General features: G+C 42.9%; 1 protein-coding gene across 1 annotated transcript; it reads right to left on the bottom strand.

Annotated features, from left to right (window-relative positions):
• Positions 1 to 209: 209 nt before the first annotated feature.
• On the bottom strand, positions 210 to 14,097 carry meiob (meiosis specific with OB-fold; the record flags this gene model as incomplete). The annotated part of the gene is made up of 13 exons (XM_084322334.1): positions 210 to 438; positions 520 to 606; positions 1,874 to 2,060; positions 3,150 to 3,285; positions 7,863 to 7,958; positions 10,436 to 10,531; positions 10,822 to 10,874; positions 11,100 to 11,200; positions 12,803 to 12,998; positions 13,203 to 13,275; positions 13,427 to 13,558; positions 13,773 to 13,830; positions 14,023 to 14,097. The coding sequence occupies 13 exons, from the start codon at positions 14,095 to 14,097 to the stop codon at positions 334 to 336; spliced, it is 1,395 nt and encodes a 464-aa protein (XP_084178460.1). The 3' UTR covers positions 210 to 333.
• Positions 14,098 to 15,129: the final 1,032 nt, after the last annotated feature.

The raw sequence follows: 15,129 nt of genomic DNA, 5'->3' as shown, positions 1-15,129 counted from the left end.
TCAAATGCACATCTAAATCATGGCATAGCTATCTGTCAAAAACAACAACTTAAACAGCAAGAAACTTCTCAACGGTCAAGCTTGTAGGCGACACCTCGTCTTCTTTCCTCTTCTGTCTTGTCTACTAGCTGCTGGTGAGTAGCCTAGTGGGCTATAGTAAAAACTACAGCCCACTACAGCCCACTATAGTCCACTATAGTCCACTACAGCCCACTATAGTCCACTACAGCCCACTACAGCCCACTATAGTCCACTATAGTCCACTACAGCCCACTATAGTCCACTACAGCCCACTATAGTCCACTACAGCCCACTACAGTCCACTATAGTCCACTACAGTAGGGCAGACATGTGTTGTTTGACTTCTCCAGGGTCGGCCAATGAGCAGTCCAGGACGGTCCCTCTGACTCCCGTCCTCATCTTGGTAGAGGGGAGGATCTGGAAAAAGATTGTAATCATTGTATTGTTCTTTTTTATGTATGTTTTCTTCTAGTGACAGTGCAGTAGAGCGGTGCCGACCTTCACATATATCTTGCATCGCTCCAAGAGAAACCGCCACTTCATTGCAGTCCGCTGCTCGTCAGTCATACTGGAGAAATCGTCCATCTGCAACAGAAGATGTGGAAGATTCTAACCCTGACCACCAATGTAGGAAATTAACCGTTTCTATCAGGCTGTTTTTTCCACAAAGTGAACTGATTTGGGGGGAATCTTCAGCAATTATGGCTCAATATAATTACAAACGTTAAAATAAATGTGTGTATATTTCTGTATACAGTATGTCACCTTGGATTTATAAACAAGATATGACTGTGACCTTAAGATGGACAAACTGTTGTAGTGGGGAAAGAGCTTTTTCCAGCTTAGGAGGCTGTCCAAGGTCAAACCTTTTTTTTGTCTCGTAGTGTTTTTGAAAATGTTATACATGCTTTTATGACCTCTGGTCTTGATTATTGTAATGCCTTGTATGTTGGCGTCAGTCAGGCCTCCCTCTCTCGCTTGCAGTTAGTCCAGAACGCTGCTGCTCGTCTGCTAACTGGTACACATACGCGAGAGCACATTTCCCCTCCACTGGCTTCCTGTGCGTTTTAGGATCGATTTTAAGGTTTGACTGTTTGCTTTTAAGTTCCTCAACGGCTTGGCACCGGGCTACCTCTCGGACCTGCTGGAACCTTATGTTCCACTCTCAAAGAGCACCTACGGGAGACTGCAATTCGAAACTGGCCCCTGTAAATGTCCTGACCCAACCCCCTCCAATGTACAGTAAATGTCCTAACCCAAATAATACACGAGACCCTCTTCTTGGGACCAAGTAAGGTTTCGTGGATAATCCAATGTACAGTTACCCCCCCCCCCCCCCCCACACCCCATACACGAAATAACCAATTTTAAGGGAGTCCCCAGTACACCAGACAACGGCCACAGATCAGTCAGAACCATGATACACATAATCTCATTGGTCCACCAAACCACCAAAGATAAACATGCAATTATATTGGTAAATCATTCTAGCCTAAATCTCTTGAATCATATAATCATTAGAGGACTCTGAAGGGAAAGCTGACAGCGATACAGGGGACTGGAGATATACAGACTAGTCCGCTTCCCCCCTGCTGCACTAAAGAGTTACGCATAAACAATCAGCACTTATTAACCCATTTCACCGCCACACTACCAAAACGGTTAACCCTTTCACTGCGACGACACACACAGATTAACCCTTTCACTGCCACACGACAGAAGGTTAACCCTTTTACTATCACACAACCGACGGCGACCGTCGGTTGTGTGATAGTAAAAGGGTTAACCTTCTGTCGTGTGGCAGTGAAAGGGTTAATGATGATGAGGGAGCAGGACCCAGGTGTGTACTGACGGTGCAGCCCAGCATCTTCTCGGCCGCCGGGCTCCTGAGGGAGCAGCCCAGCAGGGTGCCGGTGTGGTCCGTCAGGTTCACCAGCAGGTCGAAGCCCGTGGTCACCGCCAGCGCCTGGCCCTTCCCGGGACACGACGGGTTGCTGCAGCTCTGCAGCGCCTCGTTCACCTGGTACTTGCACCTGGAGCTGAACAGAGAGAAGGACACTAACGTATTCTATAATAATAATTAGGGATGTCCGATATTATCGGCCGATATTGGCATTGAAATGTGATATCGGAAAATATCGGTATTCAATTTTTTTTTAACATTTCTATAACCTTTATTTACCCAGGCAAGCAAGTAAGAAGAAATTCGGATTTTATTCATTGTCAAAAGTATGCATAATGTTGTGTTAATTCCACAACAAGAGATATGTAATGTTAATTACCTGAAATTATTCTGTTTTTTTGGGGGGGGGGGGGGGACCCTGCATATATCGGTATCGGTTGATATCGGTATCGGAAATTAAGAGTTGGACAATATCGGTATCGGTAAAAAAGCCAATATCGAACATCCCTAATAATAATAATAATAATAATAATACATCTATTTTATATAGCGCTTTTCCAGATGCTCAAAGACGCTTTACATGGGTAGAAGAAACAAAACTATGGCAAGACACAAAAACAGAACAAAAATAATACATGAACAAATAAAATAAAACCGACCGAATTAGAGGTCAAAAGCAAGATTGAAAAGGTGGGTTTTGAGGGCTGATTTAAAAGATGTCAGGGTGTTTGCATCACGGATATGGCTGGAGAGGGCATTCCAGACCAACATTTTGGGAAATTAGCTTACCGTCTTCTCCAGAGAGAGACAAGAAGATAGATACCAGTTTCCTCTCTGTGCGTTCAGTAGAAAGCTATCTGGCTGCACGTTAGCCTAGCTTAGCACAATGAATGGAAGCGGACAGTGCCGGTTAGCCTATAGGCATTGTCCAACTAACACCTCTCCCGAAGGCTAACCGGCCATGTCCGCTTCCATTCATTGTGCTAAGCTAGGCTAACATGCAGCCAGATAGCCTTCTACTGAACGCATAGAGAGGAAACTGGTATCTATCTTCTTGTCTCTCTCTCTGGAGAAGACGGCAAGCTAATTTCCCCAAATGTTGGCGTGTTCCTTTAAGTCATGTTTAAGTCAACAAAAGATACCATATATTGATGGCATTGGGTTTACATATGGTCACCGTTAACAAGAGAGGCCATCAAATCTTTGCCTTGTTTAAAACACGTACCACCTGGTCCTCATGACTTTGGAGTCGAGGTCCAGCTTGGTGATGAAGCTGTAGGTGATGCCGGAGAAGTCCTCAGGGCCTTCCTGAGCCTTGAGCTTCATCTGACTCACTGTGTACACGTCGCTGATGGAATCCACTGCGGAGAGGGGTGGACACGAGGCAACGCCACAGTGGATGCATTTAATACAAATACATAATATCATTATGTATATTTTGACGTGTGTTGTTTTTGTCTTCCTGTGTGAGCAACCAACAGTGTTGGGGAGTAGTATGTATAGTTCAATGACTAGTTTAACTACAAGTTGGAGTAGTTGGGTAGTAGTTTAACTACATTCAAATCTCAGTAGCTTTTTCAGTAGTTAAAGATGCTGTAAGTGGTATTTCTTTGTTAAGATAAGTGTTAAATAGCTCTACATTCCACTGATAGAGTGTCTGGTCAGTAACATGGGTCTCCCAGTCCCTCCACTCTGCAGTAAACAGCCATCACTGATATAGTGTCTGGTCAGTAACATGGGTCTCCCAGTCCCTCCACTCTGCAGTAAACAGTCATCACTGATATAGTGTCTGGTCAGTAACATGGGTCTCCCAGTCCCTCCACTCTGCAGTAAACAGCCATCACTGATATAGAGTGTCTGGTCAGTAACATGGGTCTCCCAGTCCCTCCACTCTGCAGTAAACAGCCATCACTGATATAGAGTGTCTGGTCAGTAAAATGGGTCTCCCAGTCCCTCCGCTCTGCAGTAAACAGCCATCACTGATATAGAGTGTCTGGTCAGTAAAATGGGTCTCCCAGTCCCTCCGCTCTGCAGTAAACAGCCATCACTGATATAGAGTGTCTGGTCAGTAACATGGGTCTCCCAGTCCCTCCACTCTGCAGTAAACAGTCATCACTGATATAGTGTCTGGTCAGTAACATGGGTCTCCCAGTCCCTCCACTCTGCAGTAAACAGCCATCACTGATATAGAGTGTCTGGTCAGTAACACAGGTCTCCCAGTCCCTCCACTCTGCAGTAAACAGCCATCACTGATATAGAGTGTCTGGTCAGTAACATGGGTCTCCCAGTCCCTCCACTCTGCAGTAAACAGCCATCACTGATATAGAGTGTCTGGTCAGTAAAATGGGTCTCCCAGTCCCTCCGCTCTGCAGTAAACAGCCATCACTGATATAGAGTGTCTGGTCAGTAACATGGGTCTCCCAGTCCCTCCACTCTGCAGTAAACAGTCATCACTGATATAGTGTCTGGTCAGTAACATGGGTCTCCCAGTCCCTCCACTCTGCAGTAAACAGCCATCACTGATATAGAGTGTCTGGTCAGTAACATGGGTCTCCCAGTCCCTCCACTCTGCAGTAAACAGCCATCACTGATATAGAGTGTCTGGTCAGTAACATGGGTCTCTCAGTCCCTCCACTCTGCAGGAAACACAAAATAAATGTTCTGGTATCTCGTTCCCACTTTATCCAATCAGGAGAGAGAACCCTAGATAAAAAAATTTAATTAAAATAAAATAAAAAACGTATTTCAACAAATATTTCCAAACCAGGTTTGCTTACTTGCTGTTTCAAGAACATATTTTCTTAAAACTAGTTTTTACTTCTTATTTTTGTCAGACCAGTTTTGCAGTGTGGAGTTCTCTCTCCTGATTGAATAAAGTGGGAACGGGATGCCAGAAAATATGTCTGTTATATATCCAATGTTACTAACTCTATCAGTGATGATGGCTGTTGGAATGTAGAGCTATTATTTTAACATGTAGATAGCTCATTTTCACACACATAAAAACACGTACAGCACCTTTAACTACTTTGGGTCGTGTAGTTTAGGTAGTTAACTACTTACAGGGATATTCATCATGACTAGGATATGAAGCGCTACATTCATGAACATTCCTGAATAAGCTGGATGCTATACTGGAAAACCCCTCCCAACCCCCTCTATGAGGAGCATGTTCAGCCATAGACGTATCCCCCCACGACACACCACAAACCGCCTTGGCCAGTCCTTTGTGCCAGTAGCCATCAGGCTCCACAACCGTGGGTACGGACTGCTGCCAACAGCTTGAGAGGTAATGGCTGATGAACTTGAGAACTGTTAGGACTATCTGACTCTTAACAATAAACACCGTTAGGATTATAAATAATAATAATAATAATTTAGGACCTGCTCAGAGGTCATTAATCGGCACGCATGCAAATCGTCTCTGCGATTAACCCATCCCGTCGTCCTTCCCCCCCAAGGGCAGCCGGGAGCAGACAGGCGTCAACGTGAGCCGCGCCAGGGGACCAATCCAAGTGCTCCTGTCCGTCTTCATCAAGGACGCCACAGCGTTAGCGATCTTGTTGTTGTGCATGTTTTTCCATTGGGTTTATCTTATCGGGGGGGGGGGAAACCCTTGCGAGCACGGGGAGAACATGCAAACTCCACACAGAAAGGCCTGGCTGGGAGATACCCCACCTGGGTAACTGGCATCATGGAAACCTGGTCGTCCCCAAGCGGGAATCGAACCCTGGACCTTCTTGCTGTGAGGCGACAGTGTTTAACCACTACACCACCGTGCCGTGTGACTCTTAATAATAAACACTGTTAGGACTATCTGACTCTTAATAATAAACACTGTTAGGACTATCTGACTCTTAATAATAAACACTGTTAGGACTATCTGACTCTTAATACTAAACACTGTTAGGACTGTCTGACTCTTAATAATAAACACTGTTAGGACTGTCTGGCTCTTAATAATAAACACTGTTAGGACTATCTGACTCTTAATAATAAACACTGTTAGGACTATCTGACTCTTAATAATAAACACTGTTAGGACTATCTGACTCTTAATAATAAACACTGTTAGGACTATCTGACTCTTAATAATAAACACTGTTATGACTATCTGACTCTTAATAATAAACACTGTTAGGACTATCTGACTCTTAATAATAAACACTGTTAGGACTATCTGACTCTTAATAATAAACACTGTTAGGACTATCTGACTCTTAATAATAAACACTGTTAGGACTGTCTGACTCTTAATAATAAACACTGTTAGGACTGTCTGACTCTTAATAATAAACACTGTTAGGACTATCTGACTCTTAATAATAAACACTGTTATGACTATCTGACTCTTAATAATAAACACTGTTAGGACTATCTGACTCTTAATAATAAACACTGTTAGTACTACTATTACTACTGTCTGATTAAATCCTGCCACCCACTCCTGTTCACTACTGCTGTTATCACTATTATCCCTATCATCATTATTACTTTGCACTTTGTTTTATGTTCTATTATTCTTTTTTTATTACATTTTTTTATCTACTTTTTCTCCCCATTTTCTATTTTTCTCCCATCCCAATTTCGTATTATCCAATTCTACCCTCCCCTGTCTCGAACGTTGTTAGACTATGCCTCCCACTGGTCGGCTGCAATGTGGACGAAGCCTTGCATCACGTGTCCCCTCCGGTACACAAGGAGGCAGCCGTCGCATCTTTTCACCTGCACAGCGCGATCTCTCAGTGGCGAGGAGTAACGCGTGGGAGGCTCACACTGCCCCCGATGCTTCCTGATTCTGCTGTACAGGCGGCTTGAAGCCTTTTTACAACGCATCGCCGTTTCCGGGTTCCCGTTTTGCGCTCTGATTGGCCAGGTCATGTTTCAAGTTTCTTTAATAGTTGTCATACAGAAGTACAGAATACTTTTATACAAAATGCTTCTTACTGTTTCGCTCCAGAGACTGTGTTAGACAAGATAGTATGAAATAAAATAGTATAGCATGTAAAATAGAAGTAAAAATAGAGGTCACAGTGTTCAGTATAGACATATGTACAATGTTCGATGCAGATGTTCATGTGACATGAGCGCCAATCGTGGGACGGCAAGTTTCTACACTGGTTAAGCTTAGGCACTCTTCGAAGTTGGTTAAGGTTAGAGTTTGTCTTAGAGCGTGACGGCAAGTTCTTTCGCCGGTTAAGCTTAGGCACTAATTTCGAAGTTGGTTAAGGTTAGAGTTTGTCTTAGAGCGATAGAACGCCAGGTAGTTTGCAGGCTTTTCGACGCGGAAATGGGCAAACACGCTATTGGGCGCACATGTCACATGACCTGGCCAATCAGAGCGCCGGAAACGCGGATGCGTTGTAAAAAGGCTACACGCGTACAGGCGCACCAACCGACCTGTAGGAGTCACTGTCCACAATGTCCGATCCCCACCCACCGGCTTTCCCACCCCCTAATACTGCCAATTGAATTAGTATGAACGACCAGCCAAGCCGGAAGCAACGCCCAGAGCTGGGCTCGAACCCAGCATCTCCTGCGTTAGTGGCGAGCGCCTTGCCCACTGCGCCACTTAGCCGCCCGTTTCATGTTCTATTATTCTATTATCTACCTGTACCCCCTCCCCCCCCCCCTTCCCACGCTGCTATGACACTTGAATTTCCCCAAGGGGATTAATAAAGGGACACTTAAATACCTAATGGGGAACTCTTAAGCCAGAACACTGGTTGCATGTAAACACATTAAATGTCTCAATGCTGCATGTCACCGATTCAATAAGAGACAAATTCAATGGAAAAGTACAATTGAAACGATTCAAAACTAGATAGAATAGAGAGCAACTGATTAGTTAAAAAGGGTAACATTTACAAAATGTCATTGCTATGACGGCGGTAGGAATAATAAGAATATAATGCGGTCTTCATGGTTAGTTACCCACCAGGCATGTCCCCTTGCCCGTCACCATCGGCGTCCAGTGCCCCGGACTCAGACGCTTCCTTAGCATAGCTGAACAGCAGACCGGCCTCTTTGGTGTCTGAGATCCAAGTTAGAAATGACAATAATAAGATACATATGCAGCAGTAAATGGGGGGGGGGAAAAATCTGCCTTTTTCGGTATTGAATCTTGCCAAAATATAATACTCTGGTTATAATGTAGCTACTTATATTTTTTTGTCCACCTGGCACCCTCTTAATGGTCTTTGTTGGCAAACAACTTTGCCTTTTGGCTGACCGGTAGATATTTGACTTCCCATTCAGGAGACCAGCAGGGCTCATAACCAGTTGTTTTACATACTTCAGACAAATGTTCATTTCCAGGCAGAGAGAGAGTTCATAAATAGTTACAACCAACTGTAAGGAAACTAAGGCTATGTTCACATTGCAAGCCTTGGTGCTCAATTATGATTCATCGCTTTTTTGTTTGGCTGTTCACATACCTTTTTGTGGCCAATATCAGAATCCAGTGAACTGGTCGCACTCCTGAACTGACCCCCGCATGCACAAATAGTAGTAGTAGTAGTAGTAGTTTATTTTTTTCAGTCATCAAAAAAAAGTACAATATACATCATCATTTATCAATATTTGATTTTTTACAGTGAAAAAGGTACAGACTGAAGCATAGTGCTTATATGTGCCTGTCCTATATTCTTACAATTTTTTTATTTTTTTTACTCCAAAACAGTATTATAAAGAAAAACCAAGCAAAACAGTGTTTTTCACCCTTGTAGTTTTTCAAAAATTAGCATTAAAAAAAATAAAAATAAAAAAACAAAACAACGAAGATGGATTTAAACACGGAGGACACTGAAGTCACAGTTAATGGTTAAAGTTGATGTGCAAGTGGAGGCCGGATAGTTCGTGAGCAGATGATAATGGGGGCGAGGAGGAGGGGAAAGAAAGAGACATTTCTTCTTTCAATATGCTCTCAAACACAGACCGGTTATGATACTGTCTGTACGTCCCCTCAAGTTTCACCTCAAATATTTATAAGGTAAACACCTCACTGTCCCTCCACTGACCACCTCCATCCATCACAGCTGTCTTCCACAATTGTCTTCAGAGTGACTCCCGCCAGCGCAGAATTGCGACGAATGTCTAGTATCTAGTAGTGTGACGTAAAAAGTCACGTTAATTATGATATGACCGTTCAGATAGTTCAAAATCTGACCTGTATCTGATTTGGGACGGACCACGTGAAAGTGGCCCAAATCAGAATTGAAAAGATCAGATTCCATGTGATTTCTGCTGTTCAGACTGTCGTTTTTTTTTTTTTTTATTATTATCTGAGTCACATATGAGCAAAAATAATTTAGCCCACTTCGGCCTGCAAGTGTGAACATAGACTCTTTTCATCCACTGACCAACACTTACAGAAATAATATTCCAGGACATTTCCAGGAGTTTTTCTTGACAATCCAGGACAACACTTGGTCATATAATTTACCGGTAGGCCCTAGTATCCACACAGTTAACCCCAGTTTTATTGCTCCTTTTTGTTCATGATGATGTGTCTCACGTGCGTCACAGGTGCCGAATGCCAGGGCTGGCCAAAACAGATGGAGCGTGGGCCAAACTTGACCCGCGGGCCCGAAGTTGGGCGGCGCTGCTATAATCAGGGGCGTAGCTGGGGGGGGGGTAGCTTTTTTTTTTTTTTTTTTTTTACTAGACATCACTCAGGTGTATTATTGATGCTCTCATTGATACTATGTTTGTTTCTGAAGTGTGTGTGTGTGTGTGTGTGAGATATATAGAGAGAGGGGGGGGGCTTTGGTAGACTATTGCATTGGTCCATTCATTGAAGATGAACGCAATGCGACATCCTTTACTAGGCTCACCCACCAACAGTGCAGATGCTGAACTGCTGATCCGAATGTATAGGTAAAAACCATATTATGCCTTTTTCATTAAAAAAAAATGGCAAAAAAAAAATTCCGATCGCGCGCTTAAGCGCGCTCGCATTCACTGGGGGCCTACAAATACATTCTTTCATGGGGCCCAGAATCTGGAGCTACACCCCTGGCTATAATCCTACCAACAGTCGAGTTTCAAACAAAATACACACCTATAGGTTTACATAGGCGATCTGAGTGAGGTGCTGAAATACATTTCCAGGACAACATTCTAGGATATTTGGTCATTTTAGTAAATTTCCCAGGTTTTCCATCATGACTGGAAATCTAGTGACTAGTCTCTGAATTTCCAGGTTTTCCAACCCTGACTTATCTGATGGATTCATAAATTCATCAGACACTTTTATTATTCTACCCGCCACGTGTAATTGTAGAATATAAAGGAGTCCAGTTGTTCACCTGCTAAAATCACTGGTAGAATATGCAAACCTACACCAACCACAGACAAAATGTAGTCTGTTGTTAATTTCCCACAATGATTACAACCAGTTGGCAGAGTCAGGTCAGCAATCGGTCACACTCCTTCCCCGGAACCCAAAAGCTGAAACCATAAAGGGATATGAACGATTCTGCAAGCATAACATCACGGTCGTATTCTTACCCGGGTTGACAGTGATGATGGTTTTAGAGTTGACTGACGCGGCCATACAGTGACGGAAGTTGTCAAAACCGATCTTCGCGTCTGCTATGAAGAGCACTTTGAGCAAAGAGGAAAAAGGCACAACTTACTGTAAATTATCTCACTACGTAAACACAACCTCGTATTTCAATTTCCACGCGTTCCTCTTGAGGAAAATTGATTTCTATCTCAATAGGACCTGACAGATGTGAGTAAAGGTTAAATAAACATTCATTCTGCGAGAGAGAGAGAGAGAGAGAGAGAGAGAGAGAGAGAGAGAGAGAGAGAGAGAGAGAGAGAGAGAGAGAGAGAGAGAGAGAGAGAGAGAGAGAGAGAGAGTGAAGTGGGGGCGCTGCTGTTAACCTTACCAGTCTCCTTCGGTATGAGAGTCTGCAGCAGCTGAATGGCCTCTCTGTCCCAGCTGTGTGTGATAGGGAGGTCAATGAGTGAACTCATGGGAGAACGTAGTACAAATCAAACACATATGGACCGTGGAAATGATTGTAGCTCAGTGCAGTCCCCCCCACCCCACCCGAAAACCTTAAGGGGGCATGATCTGGTGGCCGGGGAGAGGTAGCACACAAGCTCCCGTTTTCACCAAATAGAAGTGATGAATCAACGTGACTCGTGAGGATGTGTGTCTCACCAGACCAGAGGGAAGGAAGGGATGGAGTCATCAAACAGCTTCGCCTCCAGCCGGTGCCCTTGACGCCCGTCTGAGTAGCTGAATTGCTTCGCTTCTGCAACCTGCGAACAGTGAATGGAACTATTAGAATGGTAAATGGTAAAAATGCCTCACATTCACCCATTCACTCACACATTCACACACAGGCAACCCGTCTTGCTCAAGGACACTACAACACGCTGAAAATCCCTAATGCAATGTATTCCATTTCTGTGAAAGAGTTTAAATGCTCAACCGGTGATTCAAACGTGAGCGGATGTGTAGCCTAAAACAACAACAAGGAATGGAGACATGTTTTCACTTGATTGAGGGAGCTCTTGATACAAGGACTAACACTAGACAATGATTTTATAGATCTATATTCAGATTTACAAGGGGTTAAGAAAGTTGTGTTCCCTCTATAGATTGAAGTCTCCAAGAATGTATGAATACACCTCACATTGATATGGTGGATTGTACATATTTACATTTAAGTATGGGACCTGGTACCTTGCTGAACTCTGTAGAGTACATTCTGGGCTCCTATTGATGCTTGTGTTCCATTCAAGTAATAGAAATGGTTTGTTTGTTTTGTTAAAATAAGTGTTAAATAGCTCTACAGTACAGTACATTCCAACAGCCATCACTGATATAGTGTCTGGTCAGTAACATGGGTCTCCAAGTCCCTCCGCTCTGCAGTAAACACAAATACATTTCCTGGTATTCTGTTCCCTCTTTATCCAATCAGGTGAGAGAATCCTAGATATTTAAAAAAAATTAAATAACTTATTTCAAGAAATCTTGCTAAGCCAAATTAGCTTAAAGGACTTTCAATAACGACTGGAAAAGATATACACTCAATTGAAGTGAAAACTATTTATTGTGACTATCTCTACAGCAAATAGTTTCAAACACATGATTCCAGTGTAACAAAACACAGACTAAAAAGCTATATTTTCAATGTAATGTCTATCTCCTGTAGATTATTTTACTTGTTTCAAGGACACATTTGCTTAAAACCAGTTTTTATTTCTTATTTTTGTCAGACCATTTTTGCAGTGTGGAGTTCTCTCATTGGTTCCTCATTGGATAAAGTGGGAATCAAATACCAGAAAATATATTTTCTGTTTACTGCAGAGCAGAGGGACTGGGAGACCCTTGTTACTGACACTCTATATCAGTGATGGCTGTCGGAGTCTAGAGCTATTATTCTAACATGTAGACCACTTATTTGAACAAAACCTTTAAATCTACTGTAATCTTTGCCTCAAATATTGACAATTATACCCGTTAGTTCAGACTGTACATTGTGATAGGCTGAGATACATTCCAATGAGTGCAGAAATCTCATGACAATGCACTCATGACAACACCGTTTGACACCGAGCATTTCTCCATCCTACAAGAAAGGCGGGTTTTGAACGTATAATTTAAGGGGAAAGTCTAATGGTAAAAAGAGATCAAATTGTGAGTAACGTTGTTGTATAATAGCAATAACAGACTTGAGGTCATGATTCACAGTGGTTTAGGTACTTCTGTGCTGATCTATGGCCACCGCAGCAGAGCCGTGCCAAAAATCGTACAGTGTAGCACTATACCCTCTCATTTATTCTCGATCAATTTGATCACACGCTTTCACTTGAATCATTTGAACGTTTCAAGACGCTGATGCCAGCGAACCCCACCGATCTCACTGCAGCCAGGATGTTTATCACCCTGCCTTCCAGGTCCTGTCCGTTGGCCACTATGTCGCCGAGGGTGTAGAAGTCCATGGAGTCCTTCACAGGCAGGTGGAGCAGAGGCAGCAGCCTGTCGATGACGTCCGTGTCCGTGCACAGACACACCCGGGAATGGGCCTCCGACACCAGCAACCTGTATCCGCTGAGATAACAGTAGGAGAGTGAACGGTACAGTAGATCATTAACCACAAATCGTCTGGGAGTTTACCTTGATATTCTAGGCGTTGCAAGCTACTTTCAAGCCCCCCACCCACACACACACACACACACACAGTGACCCAAATTCTGACCACCTGTAAACGTGACATGTACAGTGAACGTGTGTGTTCTGTAGAAAGCTCGTTACCCTGGGGTCGCAGGGCAGTATCTGCTCTCTTTTTCCGCATCTTTTGTAGCAATCAAAGGACCTTCAATGACGACTGAAAAAGATATACACTCAATTGAAGTGAAAACTATTTATTGCGACTATATCTTCTAGTATTCTCTACAGCAAATGGTTAGAAACACATTCCACACTAAAACACAGACTAAAAAAAGCAATACTTTCAATGTAATGTCTTGAATCCTCACCACAGTCTCCAATAGTGAAGCTACCGGCGAGTCTGTTGATGTATTCATCGTTGCCCCAGGAAGAGGCGTTGATGAAGGAGTCTGGGGAATCCATGATGGTGAAGCCGAAAGTAAATCTGTCAAAACCGATATCTGAAATTCAGATGTAAGAGTTTGGGTGTTTTGGCGTCAAGAGTATAGTCAGCCAGCAGAAACCACAGTGGAGGATCCTAGTTCATAGACTTGCCAGAAGAGGGTGGTGTTCTACAAGATATTTCAATGCAATAGAGACGTTGTACACATCTGCATATTTCTTTGAATGAAGTGTAATTTAGCTAGGCCCCCCTCTAATTGTAACTTTCTTTACTTTTTCTGTCAGGGAAGCTCCTGACGTCCGTTTTTCCAATGATGACTCCAGCCACCCTCTGGGGGAGAAAATACAAAATACATGTCGTCATGTACATCTTTATCTAATTATGAGATTGTTTAATCTGCACAGGCGTAGCCAGGCTGTGGGATTCTAATCAACGTGGCTGCAGTGCAGTGCAGTGCAGTCATGAATATAAAGTAATAATATAAAATATGAAGTAAACAAGACAAGCGTCGGTGTCACTCACCGAGTGTGAGATGGTGGGATGCAGCTCTGAGATGGGACAGAGGTTCTTCTGAGCGGTCCCGTCATTGAATGACATTCTGTTTTTACGTTATTAACTGTATTCAGAAGAATGAATGAATGAATGAAAACTTTATTTAACAGATTGCAGAATGGGTACAATACAGTACATCTCAATACACACAATTGTTAAGGGGATGCAGACCAGAGAAAGACTTTCGTCTTGTTTACATCAGGGTCCCCCATTTTCAATTCATAGTGACATTTATGACATACATGATATACAGGTATCATGACATTTATGGCATAGGGACATACATGACATACAGTTATATAGTACTGTTATATTTGTGACATATATGATATGCAAATATACAGTACTGTTACCCATAGATCCTGTTATTAACTGTATTCAGAAGACACAACAATACCATTATTACAGAGGTTAGTTAGCATTTTACAATATAGGCCCAACACACCTTGACACAAATAAATAAAACGTACACATTGAAGGATAAACAGTAAGACAAGTTGGAGCACAGTCAGTATTATTAGATTTAGACCTGTACCATACTGCCAGCAGAAGCTAACAGCAGTAACTACACACAAACAGTGACAAAAATGGCTTTAATTGACTATCAAGTGTTTTGTAGTTACTATACAATTCTTTATTCCATTTTCTCTCTAAAACAGAGCAAGATTGAACTGTGAAACGATATCATATCGAGAATGAAAAGTTAATAACTTATAACTCAATTGGATTTTTTTTTTTTATTATTACTGCTCTTTGCTCTCCTATATAATGGCCTCACCTCCTTCTTCAATTCACAGCAGACCGAAATGTGCTTTTTATCTTAAATGCTTTTTAATAACGTTAATACTTAATACTACTAGCCGAGCAGCAGCTAACGTTAGCTTTCAGAGTAATGTCTGTCCGCGTCGCGTGTCCAGGAGGAAAGTGTTCTATGACGCGTGTGACGTGTATGCCCCCCCTGGCCCCGCCTCCCTCTTTTATATTTGCGCGGCAAGTGTTGCGTCACGCGACAGGCAGGCATAGGTCCCCCACGCGCACTGAACAAAGACCACACGAGTCTAGTGCCCCCATGTGGTC

Source organism: Notolepis coatsorum (genome assembly GCF_963971535.1).
Source record: "Notolepis coatsorum genome assembly, chromosome: 10".
Lineage (NCBI taxonomy): Eukaryota > Metazoa > Chordata > Actinopteri > Aulopiformes > Paralepididae > Notolepis > Notolepis coatsorum.
The sequence above is the reverse complement of the archived record's forward strand: the minus strand, read 5'-3'. Positions and strand labels throughout refer to the sequence as shown.